General features: G+C 38.7%; 1 protein-coding gene and 1 long non-coding RNA gene across 5 annotated transcripts in view; one reads left to right on the top strand and one right to left on the bottom strand.

Moving 5' to 3' along the window:
* Window positions 1–23,891, top strand: part of SPAG6 (sperm associated antigen 6) — a 61,099-nt gene that overhangs the window by 20,933 nt on the left and 16,275 nt on the right. Inside the window, exons 4-7 of the mRNA XM_045787171.2 lie at window positions 17,149–17,354; window positions 18,250–18,423; window positions 19,538–19,690; window positions 22,402–22,593. Coding sequence (XP_045643127.2) covers window positions 17,149–17,354; window positions 18,250–18,423; window positions 19,538–19,690; window positions 22,402–22,593 — 725 coding nt within the window. The remainder of the gene's footprint in view (window positions 1–17,148; window positions 17,355–18,249; window positions 18,424–19,537; window positions 19,691–22,401; window positions 22,594–23,891) is intronic.
* LOC123785454 (uncharacterized) overlaps window positions 8,657–23,891 on the bottom strand; it is a 52,467-nt gene continuing 37,232 nt past the window's right edge. The window contains exons 4-6 of one of the 4 annotated variants that reach the window (XR_015722422.1): window positions 18,345–18,418; window positions 17,124–17,402; window positions 8,657–14,008 (exon numbers count right to left, since the gene is read on the bottom strand). This is a non-coding gene — a long non-coding RNA (uncharacterized LOC123785454). The other 3 variants (XR_015722423.1, XR_006777638.2, XR_015722424.1) reach the window with 3 other exon arrangements.

Raw genomic sequence — 23,891 nt, 5'->3', positions numbered from 1 at the left:
AACCTTAACTTCCTCATCCGCAAAAGATGTTCCCTAAAAGGTGTTTCAGAGATTTGCTGTGAGCACAATGAGATATTATACGCAAAGCACTTTGACCAGTAGTTGGCATATGGTAAATATGCAATGAATATAAGATATTAGTATTTATACTGAAGGTTGGAGAGAATATGATGTTTATGGCCGTTGGCGAAGCCTCTACAAATTGTATAAACTTGTGGAAAGAAGTTTGGCGAAACTAAGTCATGAAAGAGTTTTTGGTTACTCTGAAAAGCCTGCTTTGGGGATTCATCCTAAGGGAAGAATTCCACAGAATGAAAAAGTTATATTCATGCAAATGTTATTGTAGTAGTATTTGTAATATCAAAAACCCTCAAATACTGCAGGAATTTAGCGGTTAAATTATGGTCGTTTTTACTTAATGGAACTTCACTTGGCAAATTAAAAAGGTAATTATGATTCCTACATGGTAACATGGAAACATGATTATAATGTAAAAAAAGAGATAAAATTATATATTGCAATTATAATAATATAAAAATAAGTTTTTATGTGGACATAAATTACAAGGAAATACATGTTTGTATTACTAGGGTGATAGAATGAAGGATACATTTTCTTTGTTTTCCAGATTTTCCAATGTGTGTTTGTGTACGAAACAATAGCTACCACTTACTGAGCACTTACTGTGCGCCTGGCTCTGTGCAGTGTGCTTCAGATCCATTATCTCATTTTGACTACAGCAACCCATAGGGTCGGTATTACTTTCCCTGTTAAACAGAGGAAGAAAATGTAACTTAGAGAGGAGACCCGGAGTTATGTTAATGGTGGAACCAGAATTTGAGTCTAAATCTGTCTGACTCCATGTTAACCACTGACCATAACAGCTTCTCTAAATATTTCTTAAAAGAGCATCGAAAAAGAAATTCAAAATGGAAATAGGAAGAGGCTCTCCCATGGTTATGTTTAATTTGGTTCTTAAAATGGCGACACTATTAGAGACAAAAAGGAAAGAAAATGATACAGAAATAAATGGAGAAAGAAAACTATTGTCATGCTTAGAATGATTCTGAATTAATATATTAAAATGATTTCCTTACTATCTGGATTTTGGTTTCCGAATAGGGTCACCTTAGGACTATTGTTTAATATATGGTGATTGAGGAAACTAAGGCAGTTTTTGATTTTTAAGATTCATTTCTTTACTTGAGCGAGAGAGTTGGGGAGTGAGGGAAGGGGCGGAGGGGGAGAGAGAGGGAATCTCGCGCAGACTCCCCGCTGAGCACGGAGCTGCCAGGGGGCTTGCTCCCACAACCCTGAGATCGTGACCTGAGCCCAAATCAAGAGTTGGATGATCCGCCAGACTCCCCTAAGGCAATGTTTTAAATCAGAAGCTGGTTATCATGGGAAGCTGGTTATCATATTTAGCTTGGGGTTTTTGTTGTTGTTGTTATTGTTGCTTTTGGTCAGAGGACTTTATGGGAAACAGATGGTAACATGCGTATTTCAAAAGGTGCTGCAGAAGAGCTTTGAGGGACTGCCATACAGATATACTCCAGGCGGGTGCGTATAGATAGCCTTTCTATATCTCCCTTTTGTTAAGTCTGAGGCTAAATGATTATAGTTCATAAATAGGATCTGTCTTAGGGATTCCATTCCAATTTCTTGCTATAATCTGACTCCCACATGGAATTCCCAGTGTAATTTCAATATTTCACAGTAGTTAGGGGTCTGGGACCCAGAAGCTCCCAGAAGAGATTACTGTATAGATTTCTCAGAAGGAAAGGGAATTGTTACCCAGTAGGCAATAAAAGAAGTCATCATTCACATCCTGAATCAGTGAAAATAGACGGTTTGCCTCTAAATAACCTGACTTCTTTTTCAGTGATTTCCTAAAAACAGAATATGTTAGATTAATGGGAAGACATTCATTCAGTGTTTTCTGCTTAGTATTAGAAGAACGTTTTATTAGGCAGTTCAAGAAACAGAAGCCTTAAATGGAAATGCAAAAGAAATAGAGTGTACCTTTAAGGGCAATAGAAGGAAAACGTTTTGTGTCTAGGAAACAAAAATAAAGTAAGTGTGCAATTAGTAGAAGAGAAAAACCAATAGGCACCATTTGACTTGTTCTTTTTTTAAATAATATTTTTTATTATGTTAGTCACCATACAGTACATCCCTAGTTTTTGATGTAGTGTTCCATGATTCATTACTTGCTTATAACACCCAGTGCACCATGCAGTACGTGCCCTCCTTACTACCCATCACCAGCCTATCCCAATCCTCGCCCCCCCCCAAAGCCCTCAGTTTGTTTCCCACAGTCCATAGTCTCTCATGGTTCATCCCCGCTTCAGTTTACCCCCCCTTCTTCTTCCCTTTCCTCTCCTTATTTGAAAAATACAATTTCTGAAAGTTACTTCTATGTGTAGATTTTAAAGCATTTTAGATAATCAAAGGGAATTGGGGACTAACAACCCGAAATGGTGTGGGGTTTCTTTTTCTTTTTTTTTTTTAACTCTGTATAAATTATGTCATTAAATTTCTGTGGTTGCATCATCAGTTATTGAATATTCTTGATGTATGTACCTCTTACTTTGAAGGTAAATAAGCTATTTCTTTATATTTTCTCTGGCTTTTTAGATAAAAGCTGAGGTAAATTCTTCTTAGACTGGTTCTTCTTCCTTCTTGCTGGATTCTCCCACTCTGCAGCATTATTCTATTAACATATTTTCCTCATCAGTGTCACCCTCTCGTTGTTTCCGAGGATTAGTCCTGCTTTGGAGATCCAAGGCATGAGGCACGGAGCCTGTGTGGACAGGAAGTGTCAGCAGCTAGGAAGAAGGAACCATGGGTCTCTGCAGGTGCAGGGCTTCCACCTGGCGGGGCCCAGCAGCGCTCTGCTTCGCTGCTCCCCACTGGCAGCCTCTCTCTTGCTTCCTTACTGTGTGGAGCACAGCAGCTTCGTGGAGGAGGGCTTCCAGTGACCTAGTAGCAAGGGGGTGGCCGCAGTGAAGGTAGCACCTGGGACTAAACTGACAGCAACAGCCTGGCTGGAGGGGTGAGGAAGGAGGAGCCGTACAAGGGCTTTGTAGGAATGATTTTCCACATTTGGGCTCAAAAATAAGTTTTAAGTGTTTCTTTTGGGAGCTTTAGCTAAATATGCCGTTTCTTATAAAGTCTTGCTGTCTCAGAGTAAACTTTGTTCTCAAGCCTGGCAAAGAGGAATACCGTACCTTTGGTTAGGTGTTCTAGAACATTTTAATCATTAATATAATTGTCATATTATATAGATGAGGAAAGTGAAGTAGAGAGGGGAAGGATTTATTCTGGCCAGACAGCAATTTATGGTGGAACTGCTTGGCAATTACTCAAAATCTTTCAGAGATTCTTCCTTTTTATAGTATGAGAAAGGTAAGTGTACGAGAGCCCATCATTCTTCATTTTAAGCTCCTTGTTGTATCTGAAAGTCTTGCCAGATACCTCTGTTTTTAATCCATGATGGCTGGTTTCCACATGTGTGACTATCCTTTTCTCCTATAGACTTGATTGATGTCCACAGGACTAAATCAAATGAGAGATTTCCATCCCAGCTCAGGGGCAGTTAGAAGATGAGGTTGCCAAGACGAGCAGTGCTGACAGGAGTTGGCTGGTTTGGACACTACAGAAACAGTTAATAGATTCTATTCTATTTGCTAAACAGATAATATAAGGAAGGAATCCAGACCGAGCTGGTCAGCCTGATTCTTTTCTATCTTGTATAGAATGATGACGTGATAAAAAGAAAAGAGAATTTTAAAATTTAGAATTTTTGCAAATGTTCTTCTCATGTCACCCATCTGTAAATACCAATAGGCTAAATCATGTGGAACAGGCTTAGCAAGCAGTAATTAACTTTTTGAAAAGTCACATATTCGTGACAAATATCTGAGATAACAAGGGACTTTGTACTGTGGGGATGAAGGGGTGAAGGGAACTGCAGCCTGGTAATTAAAAATTATTTTAAAAGCCCTACAGACAACTGTCTTTACTGAAGCCTGTAGATAATAATGTTGATTTCCGTACTATCTTTTTCTTTTTACAACTTGTTTTATCTTGGAGGGGCTGAGGAACGCATAAGCATAGAGGCAAATGATGTATATGGGATTACGTGTGTTACACGTCACACCTATTTTGATCCTAACATTGACTTCCACAGGGAAGTTTTCTACTTAGTGAAGTGTTGGTGAAAAAAGATGAAGTGAAAATAGATGTCTTGTCTATGTTCTTTTGGCATGGAGGCCAAATATGTTAAACAAAGTAACACTTTAATTATAACTACTCAGTAGTTACCTCATTCGTTAGTCATTTTTAGGGTAGTTTGAGTGCTACTAGAAGAAAAAATATGTGGTGAATTCTTCTGTATTTTTATTTATTGTGATTTTTATTATATTATTATTTTTTAAAGATTTTATTTATTTATTTGTCAGAGAGAGAGAGAGAGAGAGCACAAGCAGGGGGAGCAGCAGACAGGGGGAGAAGCAGGCTCCTCGCTGAGCGAGGATCCCGAAGCAGGACTTGATCCCAGAACCCTGGGATCATGACCTGAGCTGAAGGCGGAGGCTTAACTGACTGAGCCACCCAGGCATCCCTATTTATTGTGATTTTTAAAGTTATAAACTCTTGGTTGATAAAATCTTCTGAGGTTTTTTTGTGTGTGCTTGTTTTTTTAGAATTCAGAATATAGAACAATACCATGTAATTCTGTAATCTCAGATTCCTAAGTCACTGAGACCATTAACTTCATATATGAGGCCAGTGAACAGTTTCTTTATCACCATCATCATCATTGTAATCGTCAAAAAGTATCTGAGGCACTTATGTGTATGTTACCATGTCTTCAAAGTAAAATAAGTTGGCTAATATCTTATCTCTAGGATTTTACAATCTAAGATAGGAAAATTGATAGAGATGAGCATAAAAGTCACCCAGACAGCTGGGCACATCAGACAGAAATGTACCCTACTGTCTTAAGAGTACATATAATACACTGGGTGATTCTAAGTTGGACCAAGTGAGACATGAATTACAAGTTATGCTTTTTGTACCATTCCAGAAAGGACAATCTTTTTATTATTCTTAAGTTACATCTGGATAACTGCTGGATGGATTTTGGGCATAGAAATAAAGAGAAGTGAGATCGATAGTACAGTTAAAGGAGAAAGGAAAGCCCTCTATGCACCAAAATACTTCCTCTACCTGGTGCCACCTAATATTCTTTTAGTCTGAGGCTTTGTTTTCTGTTTGGTGCAAATATCTGCACAAGAAATGTCACGAAATTGTGTGCTGAGTAGATAAAGAGAAGGGTATTTGCATCCTACTAGTTTAGAAATAAATCAAGTTTGAACAGTGCATCGTAATGTATTTTTTTGGTTTGAACAAAAGTGTTTTTCAGACTTGCTTTATTTTCCAATCACTAGTGTATAAAACCTTCCAACACCTTTTAGATATTGAGGGGACAAACTTTTTATTTATATTTGAATTTCTAGAAGTACATTGGTCATAGTGTATTTGACTGAAATTTGAAAGTACTGCAATTAAGCATTTCACAAACATCTACAAGAGAATTTACTTCTTAAAAGCTTAGGGCTTTGTTAGCATAAGAATTGTGCTTTGAGGGTGCCTGGGTGGCACAGTCCAGTTGGTCCTCCAATTCTTGGTTTCTTGGTTTCCGCTCAGGTTGTGAGGGGTGGTGAGATCGAGCCCCACCTCAAGCTCTGAGCTCAGCAGGGAGTCTGCTGGAGACTCTCCATCCCTCCCCTCCACCTAAGAAAAAAAAAAAAAAGGATGGTACTTTGCAATAAGTCATGTTCATCATCTTATCTTAACATACATCTTAAAATCCATTGTCTACTGGGAAAATAGTTATTGTATAATTACCATGTTTCTGGCTGATTCTGCAGTTAACTTTTTGGCCTACTTTGCTCTCATCCGTGGCTGTAGATGAATGAAACAGCTTGCTATAAAAATGTGGTATAAGTTAATTGCATCAAAGCGTTTTGCTCAAGATCGACCTCTGGCCTTGAAAAGGTATTAACTGCAGTTATTGAACTCTTTGTGTGATAATTCTATTACTAGCCAGTTCTCTGTATCTCCTTTGATTTTAAACTACAGATTTACCAATGCAGTCGTGCACTAGTCACCTGTTACTGTCATATACTTGAATGGTGGCTCGGGCATCTGAGGCACTAAATTGTTATCTACTTCTAATATAAATTTAAAAATCGATAAACCAGTTCAATTACTGGAGATTTCTTAGGTATGATCGAAACAACATGGGTATGTGAATCTACTTTTTCAGCTATAAACTTTTTGAAGTCTAAATACAGATTGAGTATTTCCAATGAAAACTTAGCAGCCAAACTGACATGCATCGTAAGTGCAAAATCTGCACTAGATTTCCAAGACTTGATATGAAAAAAAGAATGTGAAGTATCTCATTAAAATTTTTGAAAATTAATTACATGTTGCAATTGTAATATTTTGGATATATTGTGTTAAATAATGTATTTTATTAAAATTAATTTCACCTATTTCTTTTTGCTTTTTATTTTTATTATTTTTTTAAAAATATTTATTTATTTGGAGAGAGAGAGAAAGATAGCAAGAGAGAGCTCAAGCACAAGGAGAGGGAGAAGCAGGCTCCCTTGTGGGGCTCAATCCCAGGACCCTGAGATCATGACCTAAGCCGAAGGCAGCTGCTTAACTGCCTAAGCCACCCCGGCACCCTCTTTTTGCTTTTTAAATGTACCTACTAGAAAATTTTAAATTATGTCTGTGACTCACATTCCCGTTGGACAGTACTGACTTAGAATTAGCGTGTCTATGCTTTGTGTTTATTTGTTAAAAGGCAATATAGTGGTAACGCTATGGTCTTAAAAAAGTCATACATAGAGAAGGGCCATATGCACCCCAATGTTCATAGCAGCATTGTCCACAATAGCTAAATCATGGAAGGAGCTGAGATGCCCTTCAACAGATGACTGGATTAAAGAGATGTGGTCCATATATGCAATGGAATATTACTCAGCTATCAGAAAGAACGATTTCTCAACATTTGCTGCAACATGGACGGCACTGGAGGAGATAATGCTAAGCGAAATAAGTCAAACAGAGAAAGACAATTATCATATGGTTTCACTCATTTATGGAACATAAGAAGTAGGAAGATCGATAGGAGAAGAAAGTCAAGAAGGAAGGGGGGTAAACAAAAGGGGGAATGAAGCATGAAAGACTAAGGACTCTGGGAAACAAACTGAGGGCTTTAGAGGGGAGGGGGGTGGGGGATCGGGATAGGCAGGTGATGGGTATTAAGGAGGGCACATATTGCATGGTGCACTGGGTGTGATACGCAAGTAATGAATCATGGAACATTGCATCAAAAACCAGGGATGTACTGTATGGTGACTAACATAACATAATAAAAACTTATTATAAAAAAAAGTTATACATAATATTCATGTTTATTAATCAGTGTAACTAAACTGTAGTATTCAGTAAATTAAGGAATTTGGAACTAAAAACACCATTTGGGGCGAAGTAAATAATGATTCAACTTTGAGCAATCTCCTACTCGATGTAAGGACTAAAATGTACTTTATACGTGAAGTGGCCAGACTGCCAAACTCACACATGGTGAGACATGATGGTGGAGACATATACTTATAAAACAAACAATTCTGCAGTCCATAGTAGGTTGATGTATATTAGGTTGACCTACATGAAATAACCTATATTCACTTGGTTTTGATTTAACAAAAATAGCAGTTTCATGTGGTTTAATCTAAAAATATCAAGAACCTCAAAAAGTGTCAACACTCCCCCTTAGTAATTGTGGCTCTCAGCCGCTATCATAAGTAAATACACACATGCATGTGTGTTTGCGTAATCTGTGGAGTTCTAGATGTATGTATGTATGACCAGTGGTAGCCAGCCTCCAAGATGCCCCACAGAGGACCTGTGTCCTGGTATTCATACCCTTGGATAGGCCCCTCCCACATCAGACCAGGACTGGTCTGTGCGGCCACTAGACTATGACAGAAGTGATGGTCGGTTACTTCTGAGAACAGGTGACCAGCTATAAAAGATTGAGGCGTCTGTCCTGGGGGCTTTCTCCCTTTCTGTGTCTCATTCCTTGTTCTGGGGAAAGCCAGCTGCTAGGACACGACAGTCAGACAACCTAGGGAAAGGCCCGCGTGGTGAGGAGCTGAGGTCTCCAACAACCAGCAAGCAACTGGAGCTTCCCAGCAACTACACTCAGCTGAGCGAGCTTGGAAACAGATCCTCACCCAGTTGTGCCCTCAAATGACTACAACCATTGGTGTGAGAGCAGCTTCGTGAATAACTCAGAGCCACAACCACCCAACTAGGCTGCTTCTGGATTCCTGACCCACAGAAAATGTGAGATAACAGATGATGATGTTTGAAGCCGCTGACTTTGGGTCATTTGTTACACAGCAATAGATAACTAATACATAATCTTCTTTTTTTTTTTTTTAGATTTTATTTATTTATTTGTGAAAGAGACAGAGCACGAGTGGGGTGAGGGGCAGAGGGAGAAGCAGACTCCCCACTGAGCAGGGAGCCTGAAGCTCAATCCCGGGACCCTGGGATCATTACCTGAGCCAAAGGGAGACGCTTAACCGACTGAGCCACCCCGGCGCCCCACTAATACATAATCTTAATGCACACAGAGGTTCACTTCACTGTATTCATAATGGCCCAAACCCAAACCACGATCAAACGAAACAAATGTTCTAAAGCGGGGGAATGGTTAAGTAAATTATGGCATATATTTACTCAGTGGGATATTATGCAATTATTAAAATGTGGAGCTGAATCCATCCTCAGGAATAAACATGGGCAGTGGAAGCCCACGGGCAGCTTCTAGGCACCACTCAGAGGGAGCCACACCAAGAACCTCGGACCAGGGGCCACTTTTGTAAAGGCACCTGGCAAGCTTTCTAATCATCCAGTGCTTCCTTGGTTTTCCTTTTCTCTCTCCTCTCTCCTCTCTGTGTGTTCTTGTAGAGTCCCCCGAGCCCCCGCCGCCGAGCAGCTAGAAGGCAGGGAACTTAAAACTGGGCTGGAGCAAAGAAAGCGCGCCGGGGATGCCGTGGTCATAAATGTCCCCTTTGCACTTAGGTTTACTTTTTTTGAAGCTCACGAATTTGCAGGCAGAGTGAAGCTACGGCCATGGCTACAATCTTATATACTCATTTAGCAGTTGGAAAACAAAACGAAAACATTTCTAGATACAAAAGGTGTATTTTGTAAAAGCTCTGATTCCCACGAATTTACCATCCGATTTTTCGTGGATAGAGCACCACAAACCTTCTCTGTAGCTTTTGCCTCTTTCTATCCAGCTTAGTCTTAGCCGTAAAGTCGTTACAAGTCAAAAACTAAAAATTGCCAAAATTTGGGTGTTTTAAAAATTGCTCTAAATCTTATGTTACCTATTAACTTCCAAGGCCATACCCAAGTCTTTCTCATTTCCCACATTCTCCTTCTCTTGTCTCCACTTCTTTTCCTTACCATATTTTGAAGCTGCTTTTTATATTTGAGCCTGTAAGTGCGCCGTCCATCGCAGCTGAATGTAATTTCTTACTACGGCACCATTAACTCCAGATCAATGGCTTACTTGACTCACTTGACTTTTTAGAGGAGCCAGAATTATTTAACCTTCAAAGCATATGTATGTATGTTAACCCTTAATCTCTCAAACACTCAACCCATGTGTACGAGTTAGACCAATAGCTCTGAGGATGGGAGAGACGTGGCATGGAAATAATGAAAGTAGGAAAAATGACATCTGTGGGGTGGGGGAAGTAAATAAAAATCATATATTAGACTTTTTCATAATAATATGCAAATTCTCTCTCTACCCTTTTCTCACCTAGCAACTGGAGAGGTCTGTCTCTCAGCTCAGAATTACAGGTATCATGAGCGTTGTTACTTACAGAGGGATGTTGCTTCGCTCAGACGTGTTAGTGGAGAAAAATACTAATTCTAATACTAATTCAGCCTCCACGATGGCCCCGCCAACCCCCAGTGATGCCCACCTTCTCCTAGTCACATCCTCGTGTAGCCTCCTCCCACATTTTGCCAGTGAAATATAGCAGGAGTGATGGTATGTGACTTCTGAGGTTAGATTATGAAAGACTGCAGACTTTGTCTTGGGTTTTCTCTTTTGGATCACTCACTCTGGGAGAGGCCTCGCCATAAGCAGCCTATGGAAAAGCCCCAGAAATGGGGAGGACCTGATGAAAGCTTCTTGCAACATTCCCATGAGTGTGCTTAGAAGGAGATCCTCTAGACCCAGTGGGGCCCCGGATAACTGCAGCCCTAGCGGACATCCTGACTGCAGCCTCGTGGAAGGCCCCAGCCTGAACCACCCAGCGAAGCCGCTCCCAGATTCCTGACCTACAGAAACAGCGACACCATGTTTCCTGTTTGAAGCAGCTAAATTGGTGTGATTTGTTACAGAGCAGTAGATAACCAAGCAGTAGATTAGCTGGGTTAGACCAAAACCAGGACACATTTCTCCCACTTTGGAAGTGACATTCCTAAACGCATACTGCAGTGTGGTTGGTATATAACCAGCTTTGGCATATTCGGCTTTTATTATGATTTTACCAATTCACGAAAAGTTTGGTTGAATGGGGTGACTTTTATAGCGTAAGATTAACATCAGAAGTGTGTAGCCAAATTTTAAATGTATCTTTAACCTGCTTTATTTCAAAAAGGTTTTGAAGGGGTAGTGATATATTTTACAGCCAGATGCAAAAACCATCCTATCTTTAAACGGATAAACAGGGCCACCTAAGTGCAGAGAAATGGTGATTCAAGACTTTTCGTTTTTAATATAATTTGTTGTAGGGCTTAGAGACAGTGATTAAAAGTGGTGTTTGAAAAAATGATTTAAAAAGCAGCAAAGTTAAAAGAATTAGAATTCCTGAGGTGTTCGATTTGCCTAATTATTTCTGAATTAGTGTGCGAAATTTGTAATATTTTTTTCTTCCTTTTTTCTTTTTGAAGAGCCTCTTCATTTTGAGTCCTTTTTATGAATTCTCCTGATAGATTAATTTTGCTCAAAGTCTTCTCTCCTACATCTCCATTATAAGCAGTTAAGTATCATAATGTATATTTAGGTTAATTCTTTTTTTGCAGGTCAACTTTCAGGTTTTCATCAGTTTCTTGAAATTTGCTGCTAAATTTTTATTTTATTTTAATTTATTTTATTCATAGTGGTTCTTTGATGACTCCAAAAATCAAAGGCAGAAAGTACATTACCTTTCCACATCCGGAGCCTCCCACAGGTCGTTTTAGAAGGTATAAAGTTTAAGCCCAGGGTTGTGAGGTGACGGTTGTGGGCTGTAGCTGGCCCACAGGTGGGTGTGTTTTCTTTGGCCTGCATTATACTGTCTCACAGAGTGGTGTTGTGTTTTTTTTTTTTTTAAGTTGCCAACACTTAAAAAACCAGGTGATTTCACGTTAAAAATCAGATTTCTGGCTTCTCTTGAAACACCATTGGATCTGATGACACAGGCCTGTGTTCCTCTGTGGCCACACCGGGCTCAAGCTGAGCAATTGCTGCTGCTTGCAGCCGTTGCATGTGCTTCTCCAGTTTTCCACTGTTCCCCGTCCCAGTATTTTTCGTATACCCTCTGACTTCGCTTATTTGAGTTACTTGCTGGGCCGCGTGGACATTTGAGTTTACCACTGCGGATCTAAACAAAAAACCAGTCCCAGCAGTTAAGAGGAGGGGTCGAAGCCACTGTGAGTCCTACTAAAGCAAAATCACTTTTCCCTGATTTCCCTGCGTCAGCCATGCCTGTTATACACTGATGGGCATTCCTGTCCTCTTCTAGTCAATATAAAGTCCTTTCTAATATTCCACTCATCCAGATATAAGTAGTACTAATTCTATGAGTGGTGTTGTTCTTAAAAGTCTTCCCTTTATACTATGTCTTTTTGTTTTAAAATTAAAGTGTCCTGAGCATTTTTTTCTTCTTCTGTATGAAAGATTTTGATCCATTGAAGTTGTAATCCTTCACACCTGTTAGGGAGTACTACAAGTTCAGCCTTTATTTTGTTAGGAAAACAAAACCAAAACCAAAAACCCAGGTCCCAAGAACAGGACAGAATAAAATTCTTAACAAAAAGCAACTGTGTGAGAAGCAACGAGTTCTCACCCAAAATTTCGTATTAAGAATATTGAAAGGATTGTATGCACATAAGCCTTTACAAATGTAATTAGAAAGGATCATGGAAAAACTGAGAGAGGCAGAGAGAAGTGTGACGGGTGACTACCCTGGTCACAGTCCCATGGAGGAGGCTGCCTTCCTTGTCTCAACAGCGAGCTGTTCATGAGGCCCAATAGAACCAGTTTTTCCTTTCCTGAAAACAGCTGACCATCAAGTCTGCAGACTGTGTATTCAGTTGTCTACATGTCTGCAATACATGGCCTTCATTATTATTTATGAAAAAGGAAGTGCTATTGGATAGTTTCATTCCCTCTGACAATTTGCAGTCTAAGAAATTGTTATAAATGAATAAAGCTTCACATTTTAAAAATGTAATATTTTAACGTAAATGTAATAAGGACATAAATTAAGGCAAGAGGGCAAGTGTGGAAAAGCAAACAGATAATATTTCCTCTATCCATTAGTAATTTTCCAAAGATTTTTAATTTTCAGAATGCTTAAAGGGGACATACATTCCCACTGTTTTTTAAAATAAGAAAATTCCTGCCATCCTGAGAAATAAGCTAAAATGTTTATATTTATTTTTCCTTTATAATAGTAATATTAGTATAGTTAACACAGCAGTAGCTGTATATATGGACAAAAGACATGTTCACATTTCTTTTATTTTTAAAACATTTATAATCACATCAAAGAAAATTTGGCAAATTGAGAAGAAAAGTTTATCAGCAATAGTACCATCAATGCACTATAAATTCTGTTGGTATGTTGGTATAATATATAACCCTCTTTCTCTGCATTTTTCTTTGTATAACTACTACTAATCTTGCTTGTTATCTAACATAATGATTATGTTGAATGTTATTGCATAAGAGATGATTTATTTTTTAAAAACTAATTTTTGAAGGTTCATTTAAAATTTAAAATGAAGCTATTTTCAGGCACTAAGATAAATTTCTTAACTCACTGCTTTTCTTTGGTCAAATCTGTCAACCTATAATGAGCATCTGAGTCTGTATCGATCTTTGATTTCATAAGTATAATTAACTGAACAACCAAAACTCATTTTCAAATTAGAGTTAGAAATGAACTCTGTGAGATTTCTGTTACGGGAAGTAATTTTTAAATGTACCAGAATTTGCATGTACTTCGGTTGCCATTGCTTTTTTCCGAATAGAGAAGTGTAGGACACGGGAAAGGGGAGAAGGAGGTAATGTGGGAAGCCCTGCCTGCCACACCCCTGCGTATCTGTTTTCCCCACCCGCTCCGCAGACCTGACTCCTCGCTCTTACTTGGTGTTGTCTGTTTGTACCTTCACCCTGAGCCAACTGTTAGAACAGAACCACGTTTTACTCTATTCGGCTTCCCCAAGATCTAGCCAAGTTTCTAGCACGTACTAAACACTGAATGAACACCTGATGACCAGAGGAAGAGAGGAGAATATGTAAATATACCGAGCATGAGCGAGGACAGGATTATACCGGGATGTTTTTGGCTGTTACAGAATATCAAGTTTTACAAATGGCTTAAAAATAAGGACGTTTTTTGTTTTACATGACACACAAGTTCAGAGGCAGGGCAGTTCTAAGATCGGTTATGCAGCTGAACAGTGTCATGGAGGACCCAGATGTTTTTCATTTTTGTACTCAGTCATCCTCAGAGAAACGGTGATTTCTTCCGTTATCGTTGCAAGACAGATGTAAGAGTTCCAGATGTCACTCGTACACTTGACCATGTCCAGCAGAGTCGGAGTTTCCTTCTGTGTGTATCTATTGACGACAGAGAAAAAACCCTTTCACAGATGCTTCTAGCTGACTTCTACTTGTGCCTTGGCTGACAAAGGCTACAGGGTAGACACCAATGGTGACTGGCACAGAAATGCCAGAGGAAGCAACTGTGGGGAAGAGGAGAAAAACATGCCATAGGAAAAAGAGTAGCGCTAGAGGCAGGATAAAATAGTCTGTAATATGTGTAACGTGGTATGGTGTGCATTCGTTAGGCCTGCTGTATTCTTACATGTATATACACTGCTTTATACCTTATGTGTGTATGAACGTGATGGAATACCATCATTTATAAATGACAGTGTGTTTCTGATCCCAGTTTTTAGAGGACCAGATAAATCTGGAGATATGATGTATATGAAATCTCAAGTACAGAATTGTAGGCCCAACCCAGGTTCTTGGAAGCTTCATAACCTTCACAGTAGATCTTTCTCCAGGGCCATCCCCAGCCTTCCCCACATTTACCATCACTACTCTGGAGAGAATAGAAAACAGCTGAGGATGGTAACCAGTCAGAAGAACAGAGTTTGCTTTCTTGTTCAACATTATAGAGTTCGGGAAAAGGAGGATATGGCATTCTGTTATTCAAGGAAAAGATAAAACGCGTGGAAATTACAAAGATAGTAATTTTTTAAAAAAAAAACCTTAGTTTTTATTAGTAGTACTTTTATTTTTTATTTTTTAAAAAATATTTTATTTGACACAGAGAGAGAGAGCACAGTCAAGGGGAGTGGCAGAGGGAGAGGGAGAAGTAGGCTCCCTGTTGAGCAGGGAGCCCGATGCGGAGCTCAATCCCAGGACCCCGGGATCATGACCTGAGCCACCCAGGCCCCCCCTATTAATAGTACTTTTAAACAGTTGCAGTTTACTGCACATTCCTCCTCTTAGAAAATATAGAAGTGAGCAAACATAAATAGACGAACTCATCTTTATACTCTCTCAAAATAGATGCAGCCCATTAGAGATCTCCCTCAACTTGCAATAGGGTTCCATTCTGGTAAATCCATTGTAAACTGAAAATATCCCAAGTTGAAAATGCATTTGCTGACCTAACCTGCTGCACATCACAGCTTAGCTTGGCCTCCCTGCAACGTGCTCAAAACACTTACACTAGCCTACGGTTGGGCAAAGTCATCCAACACAGAGCCCATCTCATAATAAAGTGCTGAAAATGTCACGTAATGTATTGACTACTGCACTGAAAGCGAAAAACGGAATGGCTGTGTGGGTGCAGCATGGCTGCGGGTACTGGTTGTTTGGTCTCGTGATCACGTGGCTGCCAGGGCTGAGGCTCGGGCCTCACATTGTACTGTGTGTGTATCCCTAGCCTGGGAATAGATCCAAATTCAAAATTCAAATTGCAGTTTCTGCTGAGTGCATATTGCTTTTGCGCCATCATAAAGTTGAAAAATCTTAAGCCAAACCGTCCTAAGTTGGGGACTGTCTGTGTATACATACCAGGTGCCCTTAAATATGTGCACATAAAGTTGGTATTACCATACAACACCTGTATAATTTGGGCCGAACTGAATTAAGTAACATGTTACCAATTAACATAAAATATGAAAATTATATCTATAAATTACACATATCATACTTTATGCTTTCTTTCCATTTCCCTTGGGTGGGGATGGTAGGAAAGATACAGTAATCACCTGTTTCACCTGCTGTCTTACTGGTCTTAAGGCAATTGCGGCAGAATCCCAGCGAAGCTTCTGAGGATCTGTTATATTGTGAGATTGATATTGCAGTCTGTTGCTGTTTTTTTTTTGTTGCTGTTGTTAACCAACGTCCTCTTATCTGCCTCTTGTTCTTGAGATTACATATTAACTTCCCATTGTATTTCATATTTCACGTTAGATTTTTTAAAATTGAAATATATTTGCTAATCAATGTAGTGTTAATTTGTAGAAGTGTGTCATCTGCACCGGAGCTGAATGAGTCTGGCACATAATAACCTTTCATTGATACTTGTTTAATGAAAGGATGAGTGAACCATTTATATAATACCAGAACTTTAAGATAATTACAATAATTGAAGGAAAACAAATATTGGACACTATAACCTGTATTTTTGAACATTATTTCCTTTTAGAAAATGTGATATCACCAATCTTTTGAAAAATTAACCACTGTATTTTTTTTTTAATTAAAGACTTTAAGTGATATGCTAAATAGATATCTTAGCTTGGCTATAAATTGCCAAGGCACTACAAATCTGGGAAAATGAGAAAATAATTTGAAAGGAAGAGAGTCTAGAAATAGGTATATGTGATTTAGGAAGAGAGGCCTAGAATACAATGAGGGGAGAATCTGTAACTATGTATGGTATTTTATGCTTCTCAAAAGACATTTTCTACATACATATTATATGGGTCTGCCTGCTCGTTTCTCATTCTCTATAATTTAAAATGTGTTATTTTTATAGCTGTTTGTCTTGGACACACAAACAAATCAACATGTATATTCAAAAGATTTTATTTCTGACATGTGAAATGGTTAAGATAAATTTATTCCTTTATCTAAACATTAACATTTGCATATTAAAATGTTGTTCAGTTGTAGATCTTGTTTTATTTGTACAATGAAAATGCACCTTTTAATTCTGAATAAGTTAAAAAAATCTTTCAAAAGTACTATAAGATGAAAGGAATTTAAAAATTGACATTATTGGCACAAGATTCATGCTAATGTTTACTCATGTAAATAGCACAAAATACTGCCTAATTAGTGTGGTTGGTAAATTTTTGGTACTTTAATTTTCTCTGTTATTGTAAACCATGCATAAAATGCTTGCCTATTGAGAAGAGCAGAATTGTCAGAGCTTAAACAGCTGACATCTGCTTACTCTCTTAAAAAAAAAAAAAAGAATAACAAGCCATTTCAGCCTAATCTACCTCAAATGTGTTCATGTAAATGGGGGTCCATCTATTGACCTGTATTCTTTTCAGCTCAGGATTGGTCCACATGGTTTATGAAACCAGGAAGGCTGATTTGAAATGCAGATGTCGAGACAGTGAAGTACACCCTCCCCTTTTTTCTTTGCTGTATCTGTCAGGGTGAAAAATGGCTTGCACAAGGGTCAGTCACCCATACTCACTTAATTACTTTTCTTGGACCCACAGAACTGTCACAAGCTGTGGTGGATGCGGGAGCTGTTCCTCTTTTAGTGCTCTGTATCCAGGAGCCAGAAATTGCTTTGAAAAGGATTGCAGCTTCAGCCCTCAGTGATATTTCAAAGCATTCTCCGGAGCTAGCACAGACCGTAGTGGACGCAGGCGCTATTGCTCACTTAGCCCAGATGATCCTGAACCCTGATTCGAAATTAAAGGTATTGAAAAAGAAAGCTAAAAAACAAACAGATCAGGCTTCCGATTACCTAAGAAAATAGGAATGTGGGTAGATTAATATTACACATTTAAAAATAATTAGAAAATTCACCCTTGAAAACAGATACGGATATGTTATGTATTTGGTCTTTTAATATGTGAACCTTAAGCCGTAGAGATCAGACAGTAGACCTGTCTGGTTAAAATATGTGCCATGCTGAAAACTAGGTGACGTATGAACATCATCATTAAAATAAGGAATTACGCAATGACTGAATCTCAGGGTTGGAAGGAACCTAAAGGTCTTCTAGCCCACCGCTATTATAGTTAAGTTTCTTATGAAAATTGCCATATTTACCCTACTTTTTTTTATGGCTTTCTAAAATTTGATTTTCAGTTAATAGTTACTTATACTTTCACATTCTAATACTTACATTCTGTAAGTTTCTAAAATTGATACCGTTAACTAAGTCATGGAAAGTTCTTTGAAATGTTATCAGCATGATGCCAAAAATAAGTTGTTGCTTGTGCTTGATCATTTTTGTACTACATGTATCATAAATTAACAATGTGAGTGTTAATTAAGAAACACTATTCATCCAAAGGTCATATTCTTCGATCATCTGCATAGATAAGAGATTTAAAGAGTCCACAGAAAAATGAAGGCATTTAATTTGGGAATTAGGGAATTTGAGAAATTGAGTATCCAGCCTAAGACTAGGAATGGACTGTCTTGAGACTCCTAAATCTAAGGTTCTGTTAGAAATGTAATTGTTTTCTCCTTTTTATAAAGGAATTTGAGTGTGTATAAAGCTGTTTAAATCAGAACTCTGCAGCAAGCTCTATGTCATGTTTTTTTTTTTTTTTTTTTTTTTTTTTTGGTTTTTTGCTCAACAGCGTCAGGTCCTTTCAGCTCTTAGTCAGATTGCAAAACATTCCGTGGATCTGGCAGAAATGGTGGTGGAAGCAGAGATTTTTCCAGTTGTACTTACCTGTCTGAAGGACAAAGATGAATACGTGAAGAAAAATGCTTCTACTTTAATTAGAGAGATTGCAAAACATACGCCTGAGGTAAAAAAAAAAAAAATTCAGGTTTTAAAATACAGTAATATGTAGTTTTAGTTTTTAAGCAAAACATCAACTTGTTTATGGGGCTCAAATGCTGTGCCACGTGACCTGGTTAGGTCAGGGCTTCTCGTCCCCAGCACGATGGACATTTTGGACCAGGTCATTGTTTGTCGTGGGGGGCTGTCCTGTACACGGCATCCCTGGCCTCTGCCCACAAGATGCCAGTAGCACCTGAACCCCATCCTGATAAAAATGTCTCCATATATGGCTGGCGTTTCCCAGGGGACACAAGTGCCTCAATGGAATTTGAGTCTAAAATCTAAGTTTTTAATAATTTCCTGCTTTCCATTTCTAGACGGTGGGGGGCGTGGACTTTTGTCATCCTTGTCATTCTAGGTCAGCTGGGAGTAGTGACAGACAGCATGCCTCCAGGTCCGAAGAGACCACCAGGCCCACAGTCTAGGACAGCCTAACTCTCCTAACTGCTTGAGCTCTCAGATGCTGAGGGAGTAGAGATGAAGCAAATCTGGGTGGATTCTGAAGTCGTATCTTTTTCCGTGTATTTTCTGACTCATCAGTTTCATTTCACGGAACTTTAAAGTCCTCATTCTTTATGTCACCTAACATCTTCATTTGGTTGAGATTTTTCAAGATCAAAGTGCAAGCAGCTAATAGTCATTGCTAGCAAAGGGGGGAGAACTAGGCCAGAACAGTTTAAGTCTGACATTGTCTTTTAGCATTCAGTGATTAATGTGCTTCATACTCACTCATTGGGATTGGGGGTTTCAGCAGTTAGCTAGTTATGAACTGGCCCTAGGCTTAGTGTCTAAGTGAGGAATTTTGACATCGATTGCAATAAGGATAAAAGTTGTGCTATTGATGCACGAAAAACGGAACCACAGAGTGGCTCCTCACAGGGAGTACGTCTGCGCATTGGAAACAGCAGGATTATTCTACTTACGTATTCCTTAATGAATACAACAATCTCACTAAATGATATTTCAGATTTCACCAGCTGGTTTTTAGGTCCTAAATTTAAAAATCGGGCGAGACTAAAGGTAGATTGAAAGATAATCTCCTGCTTCACGGTCACAATGCTCTGCCTCTCCTCTCCTAGCTTTCGCAGTTGATCGTTAACGCCGGAGGAGTGGCTGCCGTGATTGATTGTATCGGGTCCTGCAAAGGAAACATAAGGCTGCCCGGGATCATGATGCTTGGTTATGTAGCGGCTCATTCTGAGAACCTGGCAATGGCAGTGATCATTTCCAAGGTCTGTGCTTGTTTCGTCTCCTCTAGTTATTGCAGTGAGATGTGCGAACGCAGAACCACACGCGAGTGCTCTCCCACAAGGTATAAAATAAAACTGACCGGAGTGAAAGAATTATTTCGAGAAATTTTCAGCTTTTTCCAAGGTTTATTAGTAAGTTTCCCAAAGCAGTGCTTGAAGTGAGGTTTACTTTGCAGAAGTTTAAAGTTTTAGCCAGTGTTTAGTATTGACAAACTATCAACACTTCTGAGTTTTAGTATTATCTGTACTTAAATATTAAGTATCTATCTTGAAGGATTGACTACATATTTACAGATAATATAAAGCACACTTTGATTAAAAATAACTGTTATGGGGCGCCTGGGTGGCTCAGTCGGTTGAGCATCTAACTCTTGGCTTCGGCTCAGGTCACGACCTCAGGGTTCTGGGATCGAGCCCCATGTCGGGCTCTATGCTCAGTGGGTAGTCAGTCTGCTTGGGGATGCTCTCCCTCGCCCTATGCCCCCCCACCCCCACTTGCGCATGGTCTCTCTCTCTAAAATAAATAAATAAATCTTAAAAAAATACAACTGTTATAAATGACATGCCTGGTAGTCGTTTTCATTGTCCTCTGATGTCTATACATTATCCCCTTTCCTGTCATTTGGGTAAGAGATGACAAGGCTAGGACATCCCTTCTTTATCTCCCTTTTCTCTGTAAGCTTTCATGAACTGATTTCTCTTCTTAGATGGAGGCAATTCAGAGCACACATCAGACAGTAATGGTTTTGTTTCCTTGCTCTAGGGATTTGGCCTTATCTCAACTCAGTATTAACCCACCAGGGAGTGTAGCCTTGGCACATAGTAGGTGCTCAAAAAATATTTGTTGAATGAATAAATATTGATCTCCCAAAGAATGCTTCGAAGGCTGTGTGCTTACAGTGTCTCTGGCAACCCTCCAGGGTGTGGGTTTCTTATCAGCCTAGAAAACCTGCTGCTGTGTGTTCAACAGAAGGGAGGGGGTTGGTTGTTGTTGTTGTTGGTTTTTTTTTTTATCCCCTGCTAATCCTCAGAATAAAGAGGAACCTCAGATCTTCATTTTCTACCAATTCCTTGATAATTCTTCGTTTCACTCCCTTTTTATCCTGCGCCTTTCCTTTTGTTCTTCAATTACCAAAGACTATGACAGTGACTAGAGCAGTAGTGCTTTCCGAAGGGTCACCATGGGGATATTATTGGGATTTTTGATTTGCAGTTCTTTTGTGCATAGTCAGAAAGCTTACACATTGGAAGAAGGATGAAGAAGCAATTACTTTTGCTTCCTGTATTTCTTCCCCAAACTAACCAGGCGGTGCTCCCCTCCTTTGGTCTAGGGTTGCCGCTGGCCTCTCCCACCTAGTTTGCTTTTCAGTTAGTGAAGACGGGGGCAGTGGCAGCAGCGGTTCCCTCAAGCCACCCAGGGCTGCATCATTCTTTCCTTGTCCTGTGGGGCACTGTAAGGACCAGTAACAACAACTTCCATTTACATAACGCTTTATAATTCTCGAAGCACATTCATGTTTCTTATCTCATTTGACAGTCATAACAATGGAAGCCCATAAGTCAGAATTTGGGGGATGGGGATAAAGGTGACTTCTCTTCCTCTTGCTCTTTCATTCTTGATATATCCCAGAAGTATGGGGTTTCTGCAAAGTTGCCTCATTCTGAAGACAGATCTGACCTTTCTTGTATTGGCAGGCACATATTTTTTGCTGTAAGAAAGAAGCCAATGAAGAGATATGGTGGGTTTCTTCAGGAAATTAGTCGTACTAATAACTGAATATTAAAGTGGACAAAAAGAAAATAGACATGATCATTTGGCCTTTGCTATGGTAGCCTGACCTTGTGATATTGGCTTTTGTGATACTAAATTTAAGGTGATAATTATTCTAGTCTCGAATTCGTTAGAAAATTATGCCTATATAGAATCCGGAATTATAATTTGATTTGGTTATTTGAGTATTCCTTGGGAATATAAACTGTGGTGTATTTGAGACCCTTTAGTTAATTCTGTTTTTGATTATTGAGATAAAATTGAAGCCTGTGCAGAATATAAATACATGATATCTATGTAACAAAAGTAGTCATTTCTACTTTAACATTTAATCATGTTAAAATGGGCAACACTATCATTTAAAAGTTGGCTAAAATAAATGAAAATTATTTACTCTATCAGGAAAGTTTTTAGTGAATATTTCATCTAAAAGGTACTTAAGTAGGATTCTTGCTCATTCTTTTGATTGTGGATCTAAACTAGTTATTTTGTTCTCAGATCTATTATACTTGGTGAAAGGCATTTTTTTAAGGGATTCTAAGCTAACTTTTTAAACAAAGGACAATAAAAGGTTTTAAAATCCTAAACACTTTCATTTTGCCACATTGGAATCTGGTTTTGCCTATAATATATACTAGTCTGGGGCATCTGTTGTTTGGTTAAATGCCACTCTATTTGGGGAGTAAATGCTAGCAGAGATATTCTTAGTGTAGTTGGATTGTTACAGATAATTAAGGTAAATTAGTTCTAGTCATTTTATTGACTTGAAAAATGACAGCCCCTGTGATGTGCTCATTTATTGAACCGTTTAGGAAAAAAAGGATCAAGGCCAAAATGATTTCTTCTAATGTTTGAGAGACATGGAAGACTCTTTAATCCTGCTCGAGATTCATAACACTTGCTCTTTTGATCAACGCTGCAGGGTGTGCCCCAGTTGTCAATCTGCTTGTCAGAAGAACCAGAAGATCATATTAAGGCTGCTGCTGCTTGGGCCATAGGACAGATTGGGAGACACACTCCAGAGCACGCCCGGGCTGTTGCAGTCACGAACACCTTGCCGGTTCTGCTTTCGTTGTACATGTCAACAGAAAGCTCCGAGGATCTTCAAGTAAAAGTAAGTGCTTAATTTTTAACAGTTGTATGAAGATTTGTTAGATTTGACTCATTCTTAAAAATATGTAATTTTAAATGTTTTAATTATCATTATGGGTAATATTGATTCTATTAGTTGAGAAATACAAATTTACCAGAACTGAGGTAGCTTTTCTTTGAAAATGGGTTACCCTTATCTCTAACAGCGATCTATTTTAAAGAAAGTTCTCTATAGGTGCAAAGTGGTTTGTAAAATGAATGTCTGGTTTTTGCATTTTACTTTAATGTTGACTTTTCTTATGGAATAGGAATTGAATAATAGGATTTTGGAGGTGGAATTAGAACTTTAGTCCAGTTCACATTAAAAAATTGAGTCCGAAAGAATTTAAGGTGCTTTTGAAAGGCATAATGCGACTGGTCAGAGGGTATTCCTGAAGCTATGATCTACCTCTCCTAACTCTGCTGGATCCTTGAATTATATATTTTATGTTTGTTCCTTAAAAGAAAAATGTCCATAAATTCACTAAGTTAAACATTTTAAAATCATGTGTTTTTTTTAAAAGCAAGTTTTCTTTAAAAAATATTAATGGCTAGTAGAATGATTTATAAAACCTAAATTTAATTAGGATGGGTTGTTTAATAATTTTAGAATTTCAAAGAAAGAAAAAAATGTTTCCCAGCAGGACGCCTGGGTGGTTCTGTGGGTGGTTAAGCGTCTGCTTGGACTCAGGTGATGATTCCAGAGTCCGGGGATCGAGTCCCGCATCGGGCTCCTTGCTCAGTGGGAAGCCTGCCTCTCCCTCTGCCTGCTGCTCCCCCTGCTTGTGCTCGCTCTCAGACAAATAAATAAATGAAATATTTAAAAAAACGTTTCCCAGCATAACTCCCTTAAGAAAACATGTACCTTTTGTGAAAGAGTTTTCAGAATTGCCTTAGGCTGAGGAAAGTGCACAGAAAGGATAAAATTAACAAGAGTAAGTTAAATGACATTTAAATTTAGTTAAAACAATAAATCAACCAATAGGAAAGCCACTTGCTGAGGCAACTTTAGACGGTATAGTAAGGCAGGAAGTTTACTTGAACTATATAGCTGAGAGACTCTGAAAGTCATATAATGAGTCATTTATGGATTTATGAATTTTGTAAAAGTGAATTTATGTTTATTTGGTTATGTTTACGTGTTGTTTTTCTACAGATTCATTGAGGGAATTTCTAACGTTAGCATTTTTTCAATTTTTATAAGACTTTCCAGATCAAAGCAATGACTTAATAGATTTGGGGCTTCCCTTACATTTCTCCACAGTGTTGAGTGTATTCCTT

Source organism: Ursus americanus, chromosome 31, assembly GCF_024610735.1.
Source record: "Ursus americanus isolate L20-20 chromosome 31, mUrsAme1.1.p, whole genome shotgun sequence".
In the NCBI taxonomy this organism is placed as follows: Eukaryota; Metazoa; Chordata; class Mammalia; order Carnivora; family Ursidae; genus Ursus; species Ursus americanus.
This window is presented reverse-complemented; position numbering and strand designations above follow the sequence as displayed.